Below are 22,835 nucleotides of genomic sequence, written 5' to 3' on the forward strand. Positions count from 1 at the left end.
TCTGCCATGTTTAAAAACATTTTTTCTTGTACATGTAATGAACAGGTCAAGTTATCTCTGTGTGCGTCATTTAAATCTATAGTACCTATAGTCAGGAAGTACTCTCCCATATAACGTGTAACGTCACTTTTAGTATGTACAGGATTCAAATTTCCACATATGGGAAGTTCAGAAAATATCACGTCAGAGTTAGAGTAATAGTACTGTAACGGTCCTCTTTTGTAAAATAAACTAGCTAAAATGCTACAGGAAATTCCATAGGTCAAAGGTAGGTGATGGTAAGTCACGCCTTCAGCTACAGAAGTAGGTAGCTTCATGCAGACATAGCAGTCTTCTATTTCCATAGTTTCTACATAGTGCACTAAAAGATTAGCGAAAACATTTAACTGTGTCTGGTTTTTAACTCCATGATAATGTAGTCCTTCCTCATCTGATGCTTCTAAGTCTCGTTTTGTCTGTCTGAGTGCTTTTTCACGTCTTTCTACACTTCGTGTTGTCAGTTCTTCAGTGTCAGAGGTCACAGTCTGAGTAGGGTCAATATTAGTATTTTTGTTCACCATATAAGGAATGAAAACTGTTAGTCCTATCCAAATTACTAACACTATAGCTATGCTACATATACATACTCTGCAGCATGTTTTGCAACAACTGCGTCTAGGCCTTCCATTCACATTTGAATCAGACATTTTCGTTCAGAAGAAGATTTCTCAACCCCTCTTTGTAACTCTGCACAGGTAGCTTACCCTGCACAACTTCAGGTTGGTTCGTCTTCCTCGGCAGAATAATCAGCTGTCTGTTCTTCGTCACTTTCGTCAGTAATATCAAGATCTTCGAATTCTTCTAACACTAGATATGTCCATTCAGGATCTTGATATTTTTCGTTCAGCCTTTTTATTCGGTCACTCCGTCTTTTGGAGCTTTCTCCAGCTTGATCGGTAATACGGGGACTTTTCCTTCTTTCTGCAAGGTTTTCTTCTACTGTTTTTATTCTCAGTCTCAGTTTCTTAATATATCCTGGTTCAATATTTTTCTTTTTCTTGAGTCTTTTAGCTGGCACTGTGATTTGGCTTTTTTCTAATACTCTTTTATTTTCGTTTGTTTGTGGCACTTCTGTCTCTGTCTCTTCCCTTCCTGTCTGGCTAGTTACAGGTCTTGTATCCATTTCTTCTGCCTGGTTACTAAGCTGGCCTGGTTCAGAGGAATTTTGGTTTTGGCTTTCGAATGTCTCTATTTCTGAGTCCTGAACACATTCTTCTATTTCTATCTGATCCTGTTAAAGCACTTCGATCTCTTGATTTTCTTCTGCTCGAACTTTTGTACTAGTTCTAGTCTGTCCCTTTTCAGTTTCAGGAGTTTGTGGAGGTGTGTCAATCATCTGTTCTGTCCCTGTCTGACCTTCCTCTTCTTCCTCAGATTTGACGTGAATCTCAATGATCTGAGGGTCTTCGCCTGTGCCTATCTCTTCCTCTCTATTCCACTCTCTATCTTCTTGGGTTCGCTCTCTTGTTCTGATTGGGTCTTCGGTTAGGTCGATTATGGGTATCCAATCATCTTGGCTGGTGCTCGGTTGTTCGTCATCAGCTACTTCAGGACCAACGTCTGCAGACCCCTCAGCTGGACAACCTTCAGCGCCCTTTTTCTCGTCTGGAATCACCTTCTGTGTATGGCTAGCATGGATCCACTTGGGAACGCCTGCACACTTCACCGCTGTCGTGGTCACCAGTATTATTTGGCGTTTTTCTCCCCACCTCGGTGCAAGGCAACTCGAACGAGTATGTTTCTTTATTCTGACCCAATCGCCAGGGACCAATTTGTGGACTGGAGACGTTGGATTGGCGACGGCGTCTTCTCCAATCTGGCGAGAGATAGAACGCACTTGGTCACCCAGTTGCTTGCAGTACTCAAGTACCAAATCATCAGAAATGTTTAACAGTTTGTATCCTGGTACCCATGCTTGTCTCATCACTCTTCCCATCAGGATTTCATGAGGACTCAGGCCTGTTTTTCGGTCTGGAATACTTCTGAGTCCCATCAGAACAAGAGGCAAGGCATTTATCCAGTTCATGCCAGTAGAATCACACATTTTTGCTAATCTCGATTTTATAGTGCCGTTTATTTGCTCTACTACTCCAGAAGCCTCTGGACGATATGCACAGTGCAGTTTTTGTGTTATTCCGAATGCTTTACAGAGCTGATCGATTACTTCATTCTGAAAATGTTTTCCTCTATCTGATCCAATAGTTACTGGAACCCCGAACCTAGGTATCAATTCTCGTAGTAACATTTTGGCTACTGTTATGGCGTCACTCTGTTTGGTAGGGTAGGCTTCCACCCATTTTGAAAACAGGCAGACAATGACAAGGACATATCTTTTCCCCTCACAACGAGGCATGGTGATGAAGTCAATTTGTATCCTCACAAAGGGACCCCCTGATTTTCCAATTTTCCCCAGTTCAACTACTGTCCTTTTGCCAGCGTTGAACTGCTGACAGGTCAAGCACCTCTGGCAGAGTGATCCTGCTACTTTCCTAAACTTCGGATTGTACCATGTTTGTTGGAAAACCAGAACCATGGCATCCCTACCAGTGTGTGAATCTCCATGTATCAGTCTAGCCATAGAAGCAAGCAGATGCCTAGGCAACACAGGCATACCATTTGGGCCCACAATGACACCATTCTCACTTCTTGGTCGACAACCAAGTTTCCTCCACTTCTCTTTCTCTTCTTCTGGCACAGCATGCTGCCAATCTCTCACCTCATCCCATGTAGGCACCTCTTCAAACACCATAAGTTGGCAGCTGTTTCCAGGACCTCCCAGTTTAACATTTACAGACATGCGATTTATTGCACAATGTCTGGCCACTTCATCAGCAAAATTATTTCCCAATGATACAGGGTCAAGGCCCTTTTTATGAGCAGCACATTTGACCACTGCCAATTCTTTTGGTAACTGGATGGCCTCCAGTAAATCTTGTACAACTTTCCCATTTCGAATGGGTGTACCTGATGAAGTCAAAAATTCCCTTTGTAACCACAACTGGTCAAAGTCATGCACAACCCCATAACAGTACTGACTATCAGTATATACTGTTATTCTTTTGTTTTTCCCAATTTTGCAAGCTCTTATCAACCCAATTAATTCGGCTACTTGTGCAGACTTTATTCCATATAAACAGGATGCTACTTTAATGCTGTTTAAAGTTACTACAGCATAGGCGGCACTTAGGCCCACTAGTTCGTGTCGTATACATGAGCCATCTACATACAGTTCTTCATCTTTAACAGGCAAAGGAGTTTCTTTAATGTCTGGGCGTGGTTTAGTACTGAATTCTGTCAGGTCAATGCAATCATGCTCGTTCTCTCCCTGGTCTTCTACAACCATTGAGTCAGGGAGTAAGGTGGCTGGATTCAGGATATTACACCTAGTAATGACTACATTTGCAGCACCCACGAGAATCCTCTCGTATTTAGTCAGCCGACTAGGGGTGAGATACTGAGTTTTCGTTCGGGTCAACAAAATCACAACTGCATGTGGAACATACACAGTTACAGGATGTCCCATTACAATGGATTCACTCTGTTCTAAACTTGTGCAAGTTGCAGCTACCGCTTTCAGACATCCAGGTAATCCAGCAGCTACTGGATCCAAAGTGGCAGAGAAATATGCCACTGGACGTCTAGTCAAACCATGCTCCTGAGTTAACACTGACAATGCACAGTTGTCGCGTGTGTCACAGAACAGTGCAAACTCCTTAGAATAGTCAGGCATCCCTAAAGCAGGGGCTGTACACAGGCAGTCTCGTAACTTAGTGAATGCTGTTAAGCTTTCACCATCCCATTCAACTGGGTCCTTTGCTCCTTTCTTGGTCATTTTTATCAAAGGCTTTGCCAGGACTGCGAATCCCACAATCCATTGCCTGCAGTAACCTACAACCCCAAGGAACATTCTGATCTCTTTCTGAGTACGGGGTAACTGCATCTTTTGAATTATTCTGACTCTTTCTGAAGTGACTTTTCTGATGCCTTTTTCTATCTGATGCCCCAGATATTTTACTGACTTTGTACAGAATTGCAATTTTTCAGGGGCCACTTTATGTCCCTTTTCACCTAGGTGATTCAGCAAGGCAATGGTGTCAATCACACAATCTCTATGACTTTTAGATGCCACCAAAAGGTCATCTATATATTGCACCAACACAGACTTTCCAGGTAAGACTAATGATTCGAGGCACTTTTTCAGGATCTGATTAAAGATAGAGGGACTTTCGGTGTACCCTTGGGGGACCCTTTTCCAAACGTACACGTGACTGTCGAAAGCAAATGACAAAAGAAATTTGCGATCTGGATGCAATGGGATCGAAAAGAATGCATGACATAGGTCTATCACAGTGAACCACTCAGCATCCCAGGGAATTTGATACAGGATCACTGCTGGGTTCGGGACAATAGGGCAACAAGGTACCACAATTTTGTTTACCTTTCTCAGGTCCTGCACTACTCTGTACTTGCCACTAGGTTTCTTGATTCCAATTATGGGTGAGTTACACGGACTACTCATTACTTCTTGTATGATGTCTGCTTCTAGCAATTTTTGTATTTCAATCGCAACTCCTGCTCTCACTTCGGCACTCATTTTATATGGCTTGGTATTGGGGTAAACTGTATTTTCTTTCATAGCTATTTGTATGGGGTCTACATTTGCCATCAATCCTACATCCTTTCCAGTAAAGTCCCATACTTCTGATTTCACTGTCTTTTGAAGTTCTTCGGGTAAGTCTTGTACAGTCATTCGTTTAATTTCTGAGTCAGGTCTGATTAACATTAATTTATATATGCCATCCTCGTCTGGGGTTTGAATTTCGACGCCTTTTGGTGTGCAAAAGATGGTGCAGTTCATTTTGCACAACAAATCACGTCCCAGTAAGTTTACTGGACTGGTATCACACACTACAAATCTATGCATTTCTTTAAAATTCCCTATTGTGATCTCCATGGGCTCGGTAACTGGGGTACTAATCAATTGATTAGACACACCCACTACTTGGATTGCTTCTCCCGAGAGGGGTAGGTTTGGAACGTCCGCTGTTCTCACAGTAGAACGGGTAGCACCAGTGTCCAATAGAAAGGTGACATCATTTCCATCAACCTTTCCTTCAATGTATGGCCCTGACTGGTCTACCGGCAAGGAGGCGCCAAGAACACACTCCTTGTCCTCCCCTCTCAGGCCCCGTCAGTATTGATCGTCACAGAAAAAGGTATCACTCAACAAAAACTGCGAAGTTGCTGCATTTCTATTTTCATCGCCTCCCCAGATCTCTATGTCATCACCCTGTGGTGATTTTCCCTTATAATTTGGCTTTGGCGCTCGGGGCAATTGACTTGCCTTTACCTGATGCTGAGTCTTTCTTGGTTTTTCATTCTGCGTCTGTGGAGTTAAATCAGGGGTTTGGGTATTATCATGCTGTAAATATGGACACTCGTCTCTCCAGTGCCCGATCTCTCCGCACTGGTGGCAGGGAAATTTCTTTTTAGCTTCTTCTCTGCTCATTTTTACTTTGGGCTTCCCTCCACCCCCAGCTCCTTGATTTTGGGTATTCTTATTAATTTTACTTAATTGCTTTTCCTGCTGCTCGGCTAATTTTACTTGTGCCCACATCACCTTCTCCTTCAAAGCCTTTCGTTTGTCTGCCATCTCGTCTTCGCAATACTTTGCGTATCGCAAGACTTCATCTATTTTCTTAGACTGCCAACAGATTTTATTGTCTTTGATCCACTGGCAAATTTCTGGTCTTAAACCGTTTACAAACCTGTAAATGAAGTGGGTCATGTCCTTCATCTCGATGTTATCTATACCGCTGTACGTTTTAAACACCTGTAACAGTCTTTCATAAAAGGAGTGCAGTCTCATCCCTTTCCTGCGTGGTTCTATCTATCTTTGTCGAATCAGTTTCCTTTGCAGGCACCTTTTGCTTTAGGTGTAAAATCACCTGATCATATTTTTTCATTACTTCATCAGAGGGTGCTCCTGTGTTAGGATCCCTCGGGTATTCCTCACTACGCCAAGCTATGGCGATCTTACACTCGGTCCATAGATCTACAGGAACCACTATATCAAAGAACCCATCCAAGTCTTTCCACAGGCATTTCTGTACCTTTACAAACCTTTCCACCTGCCTGTACCAGTCCACAGGTTTCTCTCGTAATTTTGGGAAATCATTTGTAAAGGACACAATATCCTGTCTGGACCATGGAACATGCACGTTTTTTCCACCTGGTACTTCACGCATAGGACATAACTGCTCTGGTTTATCAGCTGCTTTTAGAACGAACTGAGGAGTCACTTGTTTGGATCTAGCCTCATCTTTCTTTTTGGCCCACCTGGCTTTCCATCTGTCCACATCTCCCCATTTCTGTAATACTGTCAATAATTCTTTGACCTGTGCCTTCTTCCCTGACATGTTCAGGCTTTCCAGATCCTTGTCTGAGAAATCTGCTCTGTACGGTTTTTGCAAAGGTTTTGATTTCGAGATATCTATTCCCATACTAGCTGCAGTGTCAGTTAGTTTTTCATGGAGTACTCTGGCATTTCGAGTAAGGCTCTTGCAGATAAACAACAGCTCTTCTTCCGAGTAGGTATTTAATCGGTCCAATCCTACATTTCCTGCCATAAGTTCCTCTATTTCTACTCTCAGTTTGTAGAGATCTAGAGGTTTCGACTGAAGAGTTTGTTTTTCTAATTCTCGACTCCATCTCTCAATTTCTTCAGGAGTTACTACCGTGACGCTCTTAGTACCCGAAGCTGATTCCATTTGAATCTCCCTCGTATTGAAAGGATTATGTCTTTTCTGCATCCTTTTCCTGTTTCCCTAATGGGCAGATCCATTAGCGAGACTTCAGTCTCGCACTCACTTGTTAAGTCATCTACAATTAAGGGCTCTGATCTCGGTTGGGCTACAACTGGGGTAATAACTGGAGTTCTTCGACTTCCCTGTCGGTCCCCATACAATGGAACCACTGGTCCAATAGTAACCGGGATTGTTAAAGACTCAGGACTTGCATTTAACTGGGAAATCTTCTGAATTAGCTAGTGCCTCTCGTTCTCTGTCCTCCAATATCCTTTCGACTGAATTGTCATGTAATACTTGTGGGGTTAAAGTTGGAGCACAACTCGGGGCAGTGGGAGGTGTCTCTCTGAGTCCTTCACCATAACTAGGTCTTGGGTGCAAAGTACCTGTGCCTAGGGATCTTGGTTCTTCCTCATATGGAGGGTTTAGGAACGGCATTCCTGAACTGGATGGTCTTGCCTCACCTTCGTAGGGAGATCTGGGAAAAAAGTCTCTTTCGCGTGTATATCTCGTTTCTCCACCAACGGGTATTCTAGGATAAATATCTCTTGCATCTATGGGTCCTAAACTCTCGGTATAGGGAGGTATTTGACAACTCCCTCCTACACTTGCGGATCTGGCCTCCTCTTGGGGCGGAGGTCTTCGAGAATTATCCCCTTCACTAGAAGGTCGGTGTCCTTCATTATAAGGAGGAGGACTTCTCATAAACATGCCATCTACTCATCATCCGACTCTCCAATGGGCACCCAGTGTTTGCATTTTTCTGTTCTCTTCTCTCCTGCAGGAGGACCACCCACTGGCATCATTGGAAACAGTCCTTCCACAATCATATTCTGTCTCCACTGTTTCATCTTTTTGTCACGGGTCTCCTGTTTCAGTTTCGGATAAAATTTAGTTAACCCTTTATCCATCCGGGGCTTATCTCTCTCGAAAGCTTCGATCTCCCATTCCTCTAAAGCTTCGTACTGCGTTAATCTAGGTCTGGGATGTAAGTCATTCATTCGGGTTCTCAAATTAAATAGAATTCAGCCATTGAATGTACCTTCTAACGGAAAAGCCAAAATTCCGTCATCCTTGGTGTATTCCGCCCAGTTTTCTAACCATACACACGAGTGGTACCCTTTATCAAACATCATGAAAGATGCGGGAGTATTAGGTGGCGGAATGACAACACCTTCTCTGGTTTTAATCGGCTTGTCTTTTTTGAAATAATTCTTCACCTTATTTACAAGGGATATTTTTCTCTTATTTCCGTACATAATGTCGGTTTTATGCCCTTTCCACTGATCGTTCTCAAACCCTAAGTGTCGAGGATCAGGTCTAGTATGCGGTCTATACGAATGCCACATACGATTTCTGCTAGTGACTCTGTTTACAATTTCACTTCCAATCCAAGTGCGTCTTTTATTTTTCGTGCGACCAATGAAATGCACGAATTCAAATAATCTCGACCAATGGGTGCGCGGCCTTTCGCGAGACAGGTTCTCCCGCTTCGGCACTCACCCCTCCTTTACAATTCCAGCTCCGCTACACACCCGCTGCGTCTACCAATCCCAGCGCGGCACGGAGTGACGTCAGAGCTGCTTCGCGACTGACTCCCTCCTTCACAAGGTAACGAAAACTTAATTTCTCTCTAAAGTGCTTGTGCTTGGTTATTTAACAACGAATACACATTCGCCACTGTACTCAAGTGTCTAGACAGAAAAGATTTGTTTCACTGCAAGTAAACTCCTTCTGTCTACTTTTCACACGCGACGGATAGATCTCTTCTGCCTACCCTTCACTCAAGCATTAGGGAACCTGCTACTTCTTTTGACTTATCCACTTCTTATCGGGATATATTCTAAGCCCAAAGTTTCACCAGGGAACCCTTCTGCTATCACTCAAGCCCCGATGAACCTGCTACTCCTTCCGCTGTGACCCTTACTAGGTTATATCACGATAGAAGTTTTGCCAGTGATCTCGTAGCTATCATTTATTCAAACATACATTCAGAAAAACCCTAGTTAGTGCTTCCAGTTCTGCCTAACCTGCACCAACTTTCCTGGAGTCAGTGACCTCAAAACAAGTGGATTCTTTTCACCACTCGCTATTCAATTCCCCGGGGATTCCCAACAACATGAAACGCTTAACTTACAAATGTGTTAATACATATATCAGTACAATAATAATAGGAAAAACAATTTAAAACATTTCATAATTTTTCAAAGCAAACATTTTACGTGAGTGATCAATTCATGCAAATTGTTTTACTTCCATAGCAGCATAAACGCAAAAAACTTTTTAGCAGCATCCAACTTATCTAGCTTAACTAGTCCTTCCTAACTTTAACTAGTCCCTAACCATAGCTCTGCTACCAGAAAATTACTGATAGAGATCGCAGGTCACCCAACCAATAATTTCACCATATAGTTTTCGGGCCCATAAATTTCAGTTCAACCTATACATTAATCAGATGACCCACCGATTCTTCTACCAGTAATCCAGTTTCCTACCTATTTATTTCTATTGTACCTGACTTACCACTCCACCGTTGCAGGTACCCAAGATCCACAATGGATCAGGGAGATAGCTGTAAAAGAAAGGCAGGAAAAATACAAACCCATATTTCTATTTCGCATTAAATGATCACAGACAACTGGGAAGTTTTAAGAGTGTATCTAGAAATCAGGTTCGGAAATTAGCAAGTTTACAGTAAAAAGGCAATCAATAATCAAGATAACAAAAGAACATAGTCATAGAGGAACAGTGTCAGGGCAACCATTTATGAGTCTACAAGAAAAATAATAACAAATGTAATATGCTAAATAGATTTCGGGAATGGATCACAAACTAGAGTTTACTGTTTGGGAAATACTTCAAGAGTAAAGGATTGGAAATCCTATACATCTATAGGAGGGGGAAAAGTGGAACACGCTATAGTTCTAGTATCTTACGCAAAATCAGATTTCAGGAGAGATTTATATACCACAGTTATGTTTCATAAACAGTATGGAGAGAATGTGTTCTAAAAGGTAGGGGAACATAGAAACATGCTAAGAAAATATATACTTAATGACTTTCATAATAGGTTGCGGAAAGCATGGAAATTAACATATGCAAAGGAATGTCTTTATTTAAGCAAAGACAGAAAAATAGAAGATGCAGTGAAGAGTTTTCGCACTATATTTACCTAGAAAGGTGTGCAGACCAACCCTGGCCACGGATCAGTCAAGGACAGGAAATACCCCAAGAAAAGACAGTCCTCTATGGGATAGCAGGTGCAGATTGGACACCCCAGGACAGGACAGGAAAACCAGATTAGGATCAGGATAGGACCACCAAGGCACGACCAGCACCCGCAGTTTGGAAGCAACGCCTGCGCTCCACCCTCTCTGCAGCTATCAGTCAGAACCCCGATTGGGTTAGCGAACTCCCCAACAAAGTGCTCCGCCAGCACTTAAGGTTTAGTAAAACCTTTAGAGTCTATGGTCAAAATTTTGGACAGAGTGCTCCGCAGCGCTCTGTATTCAGTCACCTATTGAGTGCGTTGGGTCAGTGACAGGTCAGCTATTCAGACAAGTCGGACAATTTCTCTAGCTGAACCTAGGCTAGATATACTGTTTTCGGGTCAGTGTACCACCCCCCAATGTTGCAAAGTGTCAGAATCCCCAATTTCGATTGGTCCACACATAGGATAGGTTAACACACCAATCAGAACAGACTTCTTCAAGCTTAGTTTTGCATCTTATGGTACCGCCTAGCAGATTTGGGGTTCCCATGACCTATTTTACAGAATACAATAGGATTTATACAAATGTAACAAATGCAGAACATTTTCAGTTTTCTAGCTGGGTGAAGGTGCATCTTCCCAGGCACGTCTTGGCAAGGACCTTCAGTTGGCACTCGGTCAATGCCATCAGCAGCAAACTGGACATGCGCACTAGGGACCTTCAAGATGGTTCACGTCTCATTCAGACCCCCCCAGTTATCGCGGTACATGAAAAGTAAGCGAAAACAAATTAGAACATAGAAATAAATGAATTTTCTACATATCATGATTTGGTACTTTAGGTTTCTCACTGTAAAAATATACTATGCGATTATAGATTAGTGCAATACACAATAACACGAGAGCATCTGCGCAAGCTTCACCATGTGAGTATTCCAGACAGCCATATTAGTGGCAAATACGCATGCGCACATTTTCCCACCACAACTGCGACTACGTCACGTGAGTGTGACTAACGCATGCGCAGTAGTAAATTCCCAAGCGACGGCCATTTTAAGGACAAGGGTTACGAAGTTAGTAAAACACATAAGCAAGCATCACTAAGATACATGTATATAGTAAAAATAAAGGAAATTAGTAAGACGTACAATTGGATTACAGAGTTATAAATGAATCGAGGTTCTTGATTTCAGCAAGTCGCGTAACGTGCGAAATCTTGCTTCATCAGTATCACTACAGGTCTGTAATCAATACGATTAATGGTTAATCCACGTAATAAATGAGGACCGCTACTCTTCCTGTGATTGGTAATTGAAGACTGTAAGTGTTTAGAGTAATTTGCAAAATGAATGACTAAAACATTTATATAGGGCTTTTACGCAGCACATCTCTAGACACTGGACAACCCATTGTCTGCAGAACACTGAGCTTAGGGAGAGAGAAGGATCATTTTACGGTTTCTTAACAGTATTTATGAGGGGTTCAGATGGAACGTTACTGGGATGAAGGTCCATGTTTTAGGATATAGCATTGCTAAACTTCATCTTAGAATTGAGTGGGAGGGAAGAGACTGGTGACAAATAGCCTCAAGTTCCTAGTCTTTTAATAAGGTGTTTCTTACACTTGAGGTTGTTCTGGAAAGGTGGCAAATGTGTTTTCTTAGGAGTTAGGGAAGAGACATGCGGAGAAAGCAAAGTATTGTTGTGGGAAGGGTAGTGAAAGAAGATCACAAAGAAAGAAATCTGTCTCTTCTGTATTGCACCTCTCTCTCACTGTTGATAGTTTAAGATTACAGGAAGCTTGGCACTTTGTCCACCTCCTTTCTCTGCTCACACAAATACATGATTGTTTGGATGCTCTAGGTATATGTCAGCAGAGCACATCCACTAAAACTTTGATCTGGGTTTTACCATGTTGTCTTCAGTATCTGTCCAGTTTCACAAATAGATAATGCAGCTTGCTGGGTTAACTGCACAGGCATACCCTGTAGTGCTACCTTTAGAAAGAGTGCCTTATGCTGTAGGACAGCAGCTTATTTCAAATTATCCCTTCTGGTGCAAGTTTTCAGTACCTAATGCTTGTGCCCAGAGACCTTAACCTTTGTTCTGTGCATTGTCTGGTTTCAGAAGGAGCAGTCTGTGGTCGAAGCCAAGAAGAGCGAGCTCAGACTGCTGCTCAGATGGAATCCATTCTGAAGGCGTCTGGATTTCCATATCACATCATCCCTTTGGAGGCGGTAAGGTTGGCGATATGGCACATAGGAATTTATGTTGGAAGAATCATGAGCTGCTTTGAATAATAGTTTAATTAGCGTAGCAGGGTTTTATTTGTGACAAAAACAACATTCTTCCTGGAATTGCTAAGAGCAGAGAAATAGCAGAGACCAGAATTCCTTCAGTCGCTTTCTACAGTGATGAATGCTGTTTTTTCTAGTGGGTGTGAAACTGTAGAATAAATATAATAATGACTATTACAATGTATGCTGCAACCTCCACCAAACAAAAAAGGAAATGTAGAGTAAGCGGTGACTCTATCATTGTTACCATATGTATTTACCAACATATTTTAACATCCTCCATAGTTACCCTGCAGCATTTATGTGTGGCATCTTACGAAGTCCAGTGCAGACTCTTCTGCTGACAGATTCTACTCCAAACAGATGAGTCTCTGTTCACGCACCTTGACAGGGAACATACTGCGGGAGACTTATCACCCAGCATTGCCTTACCTTGACTCTCTGTTCCCCATCAATCTATATATTGATACCTCACAGCAGGCAGATAACCTTTGAGCCTTGACTCTCCATGACCGTTTCTTGTTCATACACAACCATACCACCTAGGGCTACTTTTCATTCTCTGTATTAGATAGCGCAGTAGCCTGGCATGCACCAACCTCAATACGAGCATCATTTTAAATATCATCTCACAGTATTATGGCTTTACTGCTGTTTTGGTGGAAACTTCACATGCACACAAACATTATTCATAATTTGACATACAGTGACTAGGTAGCCATATGTTGGGAACATAGGTCAGTTTCTACCACACAAACATTTTATGCTGTGCTTTAGATTAAGAAATTGTGTGTTGCCAAGCTAGGTGGTCTATATTAAATAGTAAATGCTTTCCAAAGCCAACATATCTTGAGGGGCATTTTGTATGAGCTTTATGTTGCGCATAGTCTGTTAGTGAGTTAGATTGGCATATTCCAATCCCCAAGAGTCCATTTTCTCCTACCTGCTTTCTTTTGAATGTAAACGTTACAAGTAAAGAAGCGTGATGCTACTTAAATAGGTGGCAGACCACTAATTATTGAGTCTTGCAGATTGCCATCAGCAGGTGGTATCCACAGATGAAAAGTGGGTTCTAGCCTGAGTGCAGCTCCCACTGCTTGAAAGATTGCAAGAAAAGGTGTTAATTCTAAAAAAAAGAAAGACAGTTACTGATTGTGTGCAGGCATATGGCGCTCACTGCGACACCCGCAAACAGTGAGTAGTGAAGAGAACTCTACACAACCTGCAAAACCCTATTAAATAAAAGCGTATGAGTCTTTTATTAAACATCAGAATTGCATTTCTCGATAAATTGTGCAAACACAGATGGCTGAAAGGACAACAATTTAAATCGTAAAATGTTCCTACAAAGAGAATTTGGCAATCTGCTAGAGTTTCCAGCCGAAAGATCTGATATTACTCAGAAGAATCATTGGCAAAGCTGCTAGGTCTCGCCTTTAGATTTATTGGCTTTGCCAGTGCCTTTTGGTGATGCTGTGCAGCATGGAAAGTGCGATGGCAGGGGCCGTATCATTTTATCATTTAATTGAAGTACGCATGAGTGATGTGCGTGTTCCTACAAAATGACACAAGCGCCATTTTTTCCAATGTACCTATTTGAAGTGGGCCAATAAATTAAAAGAAAAAGACACTTTTAAAAAAAAGATGATAGCTGTAAGTGGGTGCATGGGTAAAGCATCAGGGAATGGAAAGCACTTTCATTGAGTGCTTAAGAAAAGAGAAAAAAGTAGCTCCCTCAAAGAGAGAAATGGAAGGATGGAAGCCAGCCAATCGGGGGAGATGGCAAAGAGTTATGCTCTAGGGGAGGGACAAATACAAGATGGAAAAGCTTGGACAACGAAAGCCAGTGGCTAAGAAGCAAACCAATGAGGGTGACAAATAAGTCCAACAATAGTAGGCAATGGGTGGGCCGTAAGTTCTCGGTAAGCCCACAATAGGTCTTTTGCAACCAGACAGCTTGAACTGTTGTGGTGGGCTTGACCTAAAAATGCAGCAATCAAAACATAAAGCGATATTTGGAAACAAATGATTAGGAACTGACCTTAATCCATGTGTTTTACAGCTCTAGTTTGCTACCACTATTCAATAATACAGCCACAATACCTGAAGCACAGGAAACTAAGTTAAATGTGAATAATCTTGGTGCACTCTCTGATTTCTGGAAAAACTAATAAACTAATGGAAAGACTAGCTCTGACACTTTTATAGGACAGACAACAGCATTAAAAAAGGAAGAGATCACTTGTTTATAGTGGCATAGTTGCAGACAGTGGCAAGAGTTGGAGTGAACAAGAAAGGTATGGTTCTTCTGTGTGAAAATATAATTGTAGCATTTTATCACTAGCGTTTGCTTCGCTTGGGCCTTATCCTCAATGCAGGGTTCCCTGACCGCTCTAAAGCGATCTGGCATTCCTTCTCATATTGAATAAGATATCTTTGGGAAGAGTGAATGCATGCAGCGATATGCACCCCAAAGTACTAAATAGTGCACATTACAGGTCACTTTATCTCCAGTCAAACATGATGCACGTCACGCCATGGGTTTTACTGAACAGAGGATTGGGTTATGTGCCTGTTCCATTAGGGACCATTGGGTTTCCAATTTGTATAAGGTGTGCTTCTACTGCTTTATTTGTTTTATTGATGCAATGTCAGTTAGTTCCATCCATTTATTAACGTTTATTCTGCTGGAGCAAAAATCAACATATAGTATTTACATATTCTTCGTGATAACACAAGAACAGAAATCAATAATATATACATCTAATTTCTTTTTCAATCTCTTAAAATGATTTCAGTGAACCCTATAGTTTCAAAAACTTACTTGGGCTGCCTGTCTCTTTTTTTTATAGTTTCTTCCTTAGACATGACCAATTTAAATTCATTAAGCCAGGCTTCAGGAGATGGAACTTCCATCAACCGCCAATTTTAGACCAGTAGTGCATGAGCAATCAAACTACCAAAATAGATACATTTGCATATTTTTTCATATTGATTGCCGGGCCTCAAAGATACCCCTTCAAGGCCTTTGATGTATCAGGTGGTGGTCCAATTTTTGGCTTAATTATTCAAATCTAGTTTTCCAAACATGTTACAGCTTGGTGTATTTATCGAAAAAGGGGGCACTGCCTGCCATAAATAACGGTTCCTAGGGTACTGAAAATATCAACTTTGCAAAGTTAAGCCCCGATAACCGTACTCATTCATTTAGAACTTCATCCAAAATTTATGGCTCAGAAAAAAAATCTTCTTTATATTCCTTTCTTTATTGACAGTCGACAAATAGAAAAATTCCTAAGCATAAGTATTCTCATTTTTATATATCAACAGCAGTGACTCGTATATCAATATTGCACGTTACTCTAAAAATTAAACTACATGAGACCGACAACATTCACACCAAACATACCATCTATCATACCTTTATATTCAATTTATCATCCTTCAATAAATTCATGCGACGTCTAGCAAGATAACAGCACATATATGTCTTCTATATACCAACAATAATCATTTTATATCTTTAATCAATTTTTAGTAACACAATTTATCTTTGTGTCTTTGGTATACAATATAACAATTTCAAGATATTATTCTAGAATGTTTAATTAGTGTGGCTCATGTTCTTTATCCTTTATTTAGGATCTAGACACTGCTGTTGATGTATAAAAATGAGAATATTTATGTTTAGGAATGTTTCTATTTGCCAATTGTCAATAAAGTTATAAAGATTTACTTTCTCTGAGCCATAAATGTTGGATGAAGTTATAATTGAAAAAGTTTGCCGGGGTTTTTCTTTGCAATTCCACCTCAGTATATTATCATAATGTATAAATCCATTCACATACTTCCACAGAGCACCTAACACATCTGCCAGAAAATTTATCACAAAATGTATGCAATCGAAACAGGGTTTACTTAAGTTGATATTGTGAATAATATCGCATTCTTCTAAGATTATAACACCCATGGAGCAAATACATGGATTAATTTGTTTCCATTTCTCATCTAAAAATTCAATCCTTTATCCCTCAACCAATACTATGTGAAGTTTACAATAATCTGTCTTCATTAATAAGAGAAATAGCTCATACAAGGCCACGTTCAATATCTCAAAGTGTGCAGTTAGCCAAATGATGCTTTTCTTTCCAACTGCAGGCCTTTAAATTGCCTGGCTCAGTCTTACAGTGCCATACACCAGGGCACAGGAACAACTACAAGGAATGTGTGGACAGATTCATACAACACCAGCAGAACTTGCATAACACAACGAATGAGGTGATACTGACACAGGTCGAAGAGAGGCTGACCCGGCTCAGAACAGAAGACCCAGAGAGGCAAGATGTAGATTGCCCATTACCAGACTCCACAGGAAATCAGCTGCTGTCCTCTGTCCACACTCAAAAGTTGATAGATCTTTTTAGCTCTGTGACGACGTTGACCGCTAAAGAGGAACTCTTACAGACTTTGCGGTGAGCAATTTTAAATCTTTTCTCACTATATAAGAGCATCCATTTCTTTTCCCAAATCTTGCACGAAGATTGATGTACTTTTGTTTCTCATGTGACGTCCATCTACATTATTTAGCTATTTAGAAATCATGATCATGGCGACATTGACTTGCTATTTAAGTATAACTGCACACAAAATTATCAATTCACTCTTCTGCAGCACTCTGATAAACTGAATTTTATCTTGCAAAGGCTGAAAACATTAGGATTTAGAAGTGTGTGGAGCTTTATTTTAGGATATGCATGCAGTTCAAAGTTTTGCAAACTGATTTCAGGGTGCGCTTTGCCAATGAGGTGTGATTTATGTTATTTTGAATCATGTGTTCATTCCAAACACTTTTCATCAAAGAGAGATGAAAATATCAATAAAGAGTAGTTTGGAGTTCGTGTTAGCCCCACTTTTAAGATTTGGAATTTTCATAATATTTTAAAGAATTCTTTTGATGCAATTTTATCCAGTTTGCGAAGGTAGTTTTCCCTTATTTCTAAGAGCAACATCGGAAAGATTGTCAACCAGTCATGTAAGATATCTCAATTTTTGTTCTTTGCTTTAGTTGTCTTGTGAAGCAGAGGTAGGTATGCGCTGCTCTTTGTACTAGAAGTTAAAGCACTTAAGTAATGACTCAGTATGACATAGAATTTAATGGGATAGGGGGCCTCAAGCGGCCCAATCTGCCCATTCTCTGTTTGGTCTTCGTGCAAAGGGATCTTTTGTACAGGACCCTCACAAGGCCACTGCTAAGGATGATCCTCATCCAATTGCAAGAGCAACCTTATGTATCTGCTGTATTGTGTATGCCATTTCTTAGGTGCCCCTGGTCGGCATGCTTCTAGTTGTGATTATTTTGTTATATCATTTCATATATTGTCATATTATTTATATATGCCTTAATATTCCAGTACTCACCTAATCCTTCACACAGCCCGAACTCATGGATACTCCAAGGTGATGATGGGAGACAGCTGCACGCGCCTTGCCATCAAGTCCATGACCAACATCTCCCTTGGCCGTGGCGCCTTTCTTGCCACAGACACTGTAAGACTTGTAGGCTATGGTGGGGGAGGGGGAGAAATGAATGTGGAGGTGTTGCTGACTATTGATCACATATCCCTTAAGAACATTGGATCTGTTTTGGCTTACATGTCTTTGTACCTTCACAATTAGATCATACCCACTCTTGCCAGTGTACCTTCCACTCTCTGAGCTGTATCCCCATTCTTACCCATTTCTTACTTGTGCCCAACAAACATTGCAAATTTCTATTTTGCGCTGCATGACTACCTACCACTTACTTCTGTGCCTATGTAGCCTCTTGTTGTGTGCCTCTCATACTGTCTCTCCATGCTCGCATCATTCTGCATCTGTCTACGCTGTATGTGACTATGAAATCTACCCTTGAGACTCCCTTGTACCCATGCGCAATATGCTTCTGTTATCTTCTTACTTTATGCCCCATGTACGCACCTAATCCGTGCCTAAGCACCTGTACCTGCACTGTCACACCCTTGCAGTGAGCGCTGCTGCATGGGCGTTTGTGTTCCAGCATCTTCACTTATGTATGAGACAATAGGAATTGTTTATTTTTGTAAACTATGACTTAATTTGTTGCAGTGAAAAGCAATAATTTTGCCACTAGATTGAAAAAATTTAAAAAGCACAATTGCCTATTTTGTTCTGTTTGATCCTGTGTTTTTTTTTCTTAAATCAGAAAATCTTTCTGTATTTCCTTATCTTGGGAGTAAAGGCGGGTCTGTTTTCTTCAGACATTTAACCCTGTATTTGAAAGGTATTTCCTTTATCACCACAGATGCATTCTATGCTTTAAAGCAGTGGCAAATACTTATGAACACCATTTTATTATAGGCTGTCATTTCTCTTAAAGGGTCTTTTTATCCAGAAACAGGTAAAATGTGTATTTCTTCTAATGGTAGCAGGACTCGTTACCATTTATTGCACCATCGTAAGGGTTTTTACTGTAACGTATTGGGTAAGGTAGCTCAGTGTGAAAGCATTTGCTTTAGAGGGCTAGATCATGTAACCCGCCGATGACCAGTTCACATACTGGCAGTGTGTATCCCTGATTTGTATAACCACTTTGAGTAAAAAAAAAATACGTAGCAAGCGAAAACGTGTTAGTAGTATGGAACATACAGAAGTAATGATATTTGAATCTGTACTTTAGCAGTCACGGTGAACCACAAGTTTCTTTATTGAATAATTAATTGTAAATGATTAGTGCTTTCATTATGTTCCGCTTTCAACTTTAAGGGATTTGATTAGTTTTTGTTGAGAGTGTCACAGATACATGAATCTTGTTTGCCAGCTGCTGTATGCATATGTGTTTAGAAAAATACACCGTTTAGGGTAGCAGTCTCCAACCTTTTTTGTAGCAAGAGCTACTTCAGTGAAAATTATCGCAAGCTACTAAAGGCCAAGCAACTCGTTCATTGACCCCAGAGACCCCGCCACCACCACAGCCCTCTTCATTGACTTCAAGACTAATTTCCATATGTTCAGTTTTCTACATCGCATCTTTCTGAACATGTGACCATGATTAGTATATTTATCACATTTAGATTTTTGTTCTGTGACTGTTAATTAGACGTTATCACAGACATTTGAGAACATTTCTAAGAGACCGAACTGTAGCAGCATCTCTTGTCATGGGACATATTGCAGCCACGGTCTGCCGGAGCGAGATATTTCGATGTGAACTGTGTAAATTGCAAATACCCAAAGGGAAAACAAGGCAGTGCGCACGGTCCTCAGAGAAAGCTGAAGCCTGGTTACTTATAGAGAGTGATATTTCTCCCGCTGCAGCTTTATACTCTCTTACATTTGAGATGCCATATGGTCCTATGGGGATGTAAACATGAATTATGAATCATGTACACACATTAATTATTGTAAATATTATTATGTTTGGTCAACAGACCGATTCTGTTAGGGGTATTTTCTGGTCATACGTTCCTCGTGATTTATTCTCAAACATCCACCAGTGTATATTGATCTGCAGATAGCAGATTTATTATCCACCAACCTTTATGTGCACATAGCAGTTCTGATGCATATGATTTGATGTTAGTTCTCCATGCACAGCTGTGTTGTAATATCATTTCCTTACAATTTATTTACTGATAATTTGACTTGAAAGATGCCTTGCAAATTGGCAAATAGTGTTGTGGTTGGTTGTTTTTCTCTTTCAGATCTCCTTCCCTGGTGTACCCACCCTAATTCCCTCCCCACCCCCTCCCCCATTGGGCCCCTCTGTTCCTCTGTCCATATCATTGTCAGAGACAGAACTGCTGGAAGATGTGCTTTTTTCGGGGTACTGTTCCTGAGAATGCTTCCCGCTTATCGCACCACCTGCGCAAAAAACAAACCAAAGTCCCGGGCCTTTTAATCAATCTGTGGGGTCAAGGTGGCCGCACTGGCCATACAAGTAACTAAGGATGGAAGCGTAGCGGTGAACTGCAAAAAGCAGACAGCGCGGTTCCTGGTTAGCAGTCTAATATTGCTGGTGCCGGGTTTAGGCACGGATGTGGCTCGCATCACGCCCCCCTCACTGCAGCTAAGATCAATTAAGCCAATTTGAGGAGCTGGTTTGGATGAGGACGGACATGTAGTGCAAAGTGACCTCAAATGAAACAAAACCATAAAGGCCGCTTAAAACATGGCTGAAAAGAGATGTCTGAGAGCGAGCTACTCAAATGGTGTTGGAAACTATCGGTAGCTCGCGATCAACCGGTTGAAGACCCCTGATTTAGGATATTTCTTACATGAAAAGTTTATTCCAATGTAGGAGATCCAGCAAAGTGCTCTACTTCTGTTGTGGCATACATGTTACTGAACGTAGGGTAGCAGATGCCACAAGAAGTGTCTTGGATTGTTAGGGGTTGCTATATTGCCTACCTTTCCTTGTTAGTTGGAGATGCAAGTGGTTTTTATTCAGTCTTAAATGCCCCGTCATGTTTGGTGGTAGTGAATACTCCTCACTTGTCAACTCAGAGATAAGATGCTAAGATGCACATCATTTCTCAAGTATTAAATACACTTTCAGGTTCACCATTTAGAAAACGCTCAATTCCACCTTAGATATAATATGTATAAGTGATTTCACTTTACTCATACCTAAACATCCTAGTAGGTCTCGGGGAGGGGAAGGTTGCATGTAGGGATGATCCAGATAAAAGATGTAGAGGGGCGGAGAATTACTGAGGCTTGTATGCCCAGTGCTATCCATCCAGATGTATGTGCAGAGGTTGTTGAGTGTTACATGTGCCTAAATATCCCGGACATATACTCCAGATATGCGATTTCCATCGCACCTTAGCAATAGTGTGGTCTAAATAACCCCTGATACGTCCACCCATGTGCACAGTTGGCTGAAATTTATGTGGATATAAACTCCCTAGTAAAATCAATACAGAGATGACTCAGTCAGTCAGGTCATTTTACCTCACTTGATCCACCCAGACTTGGGGTACAAAGATAGATCAGAATTAGCTAGGTTTCAATACTCCATTTGGATCCACCCAGATGTGAGAAGCTAGTTGGCTTAGAATTCATTAGGCAGCTGGGTTGTTAAGCTGTAGAAGTGAAGTCTCAAATCGTGCTTGTGCTCTTCCGGGTGTGACTGCTTAGATGTGCCTCTTGAATTCTTGGTATCTTGCCATTCGGCTGTGGCTTCCCTTGCACCTTGCACCTGGTGTTTGAGTTTGTGCTACTGTTGGTGATTGCCAATGCTAGCACCACTTCCCGTATGATGCTTTACCCCCTGGTACCTGGGGAGAAAGGTGGGAGGAGGCATGTACTGGAGTGTTTTTGTGGCGCGTTGGGTGGCTAGACGGTTGGTCCTCATGGTGGTGTCTGTGTTGTTGAGACCGAGGCTGTATGCGCAGGTTAGAAAAGGGGAGTGCAGCTTGTGACTTACTGCTGCCTCTTTGACCAAGCGTGTATAGTTTTGCAGTTTGGCCATGAGACTTAGAAAGGTCATTCTTCATTGTTTGGTGTTGCTCACTGCCTGGCGTAGTGGATAGGCACTGTTACCTGTTGCTACAACTTCAACTAAACTTACAGTGACAGTTATGTTCATAGGACTAGGACAGAAGGGAAGACTGCAGTGGTGTAGAACAACTTGACAACCTTCTAGTCCCTTCAGTGAAGAGAAGGTAAGAGGATGGCAGACTAGTAGCTAGTAAGTACACAACACAAGAGCTTACGAGGCTTAAACTGTGAGATAAGACCCTGAAACCTCATTTAATTTGTATATATCCAGCTTGCTGATAATTGTACAAGTGATTAGTTCCTCAACCCTAACTAAAGGTTCACATTATTGCTACCTAGTGCTAGATACCTGTTGCTACTTGAAAGAGCGAATTCTGAAAAACGAAGTTTGGCGGTGTGATGGGCTCAGCACATTGTCTTCTCCTTTCCCCTTCTCCAAAAGAGGAGATCAACGAGACACAAAGATTGCTAGTCCTGATTGCGCAGTGCCAGAGCGCTGGCCTGTCTACTCCTTCCCATGAAGCATCTCCCCACTCCTTTCGGGCTACTTGCAGCGCCAGTCTTTCTGACCGCTGCAGGTCCCTAACTCGGTCTGCATTAACGCAAGTTCACCAGATTCCAATAAAACATTGGAATCCATTCAATTGACAAACGCTCCATACGAAAAGTAGTGCATTCCTTTATTATCACCTAAACATTATTATTAAACAGTAACCAAGAAAAAGCTTGCATCTGGCTGCTAAGCAGCAAACAAAGAGGAAGTGCTTTTTCTAGGAGACTGTTTCAGCCCTGACATAGAATTCATAGCAGCACCCCTAATTTATATTCTTCCATACTTCTTAAAGGGTCATACAATTACATTGAAACCAGTATTTAGCAGACTGCATGTTACCACTATATAATAAACCCTTGTAAGTGTGGCACAGGTGATGATGGGCATATGATAGGTTGTATGGCCAAATTT

At 41.4% G+C, this 22,835-nt stretch overlaps 1 protein-coding gene across 1 annotated transcript in view; it reads left to right on the top strand.

Moving 5' to 3' along the window:
- The window catches only part of CTU2 (cytosolic thiouridylase subunit 2), a 165,356-nt gene that overhangs the window by 57,997 nt on the left and 84,524 nt on the right, over nt 1-22,835 (top strand). The window contains exons 6-8 of the mRNA XM_078671173.1: nt 12,183-12,292; nt 16,511-16,824; nt 17,764-17,899. Coding sequence (XP_078527299.1) covers nt 12,183-12,292; nt 16,511-16,824; nt 17,764-17,899 — 560 coding nt within the window. The remainder of the gene's footprint in view (nt 1-12,182; nt 12,293-16,510; nt 16,825-17,763; nt 17,900-22,835) is intronic.

Source organism: Lissotriton helveticus, chromosome 12, assembly GCF_964261635.1.
Source record: "Lissotriton helveticus chromosome 12, aLisHel1.1, whole genome shotgun sequence".
NCBI classification, from domain to species: Eukaryota; Metazoa; Chordata; class Amphibia; order Caudata; family Salamandridae; genus Lissotriton; species Lissotriton helveticus.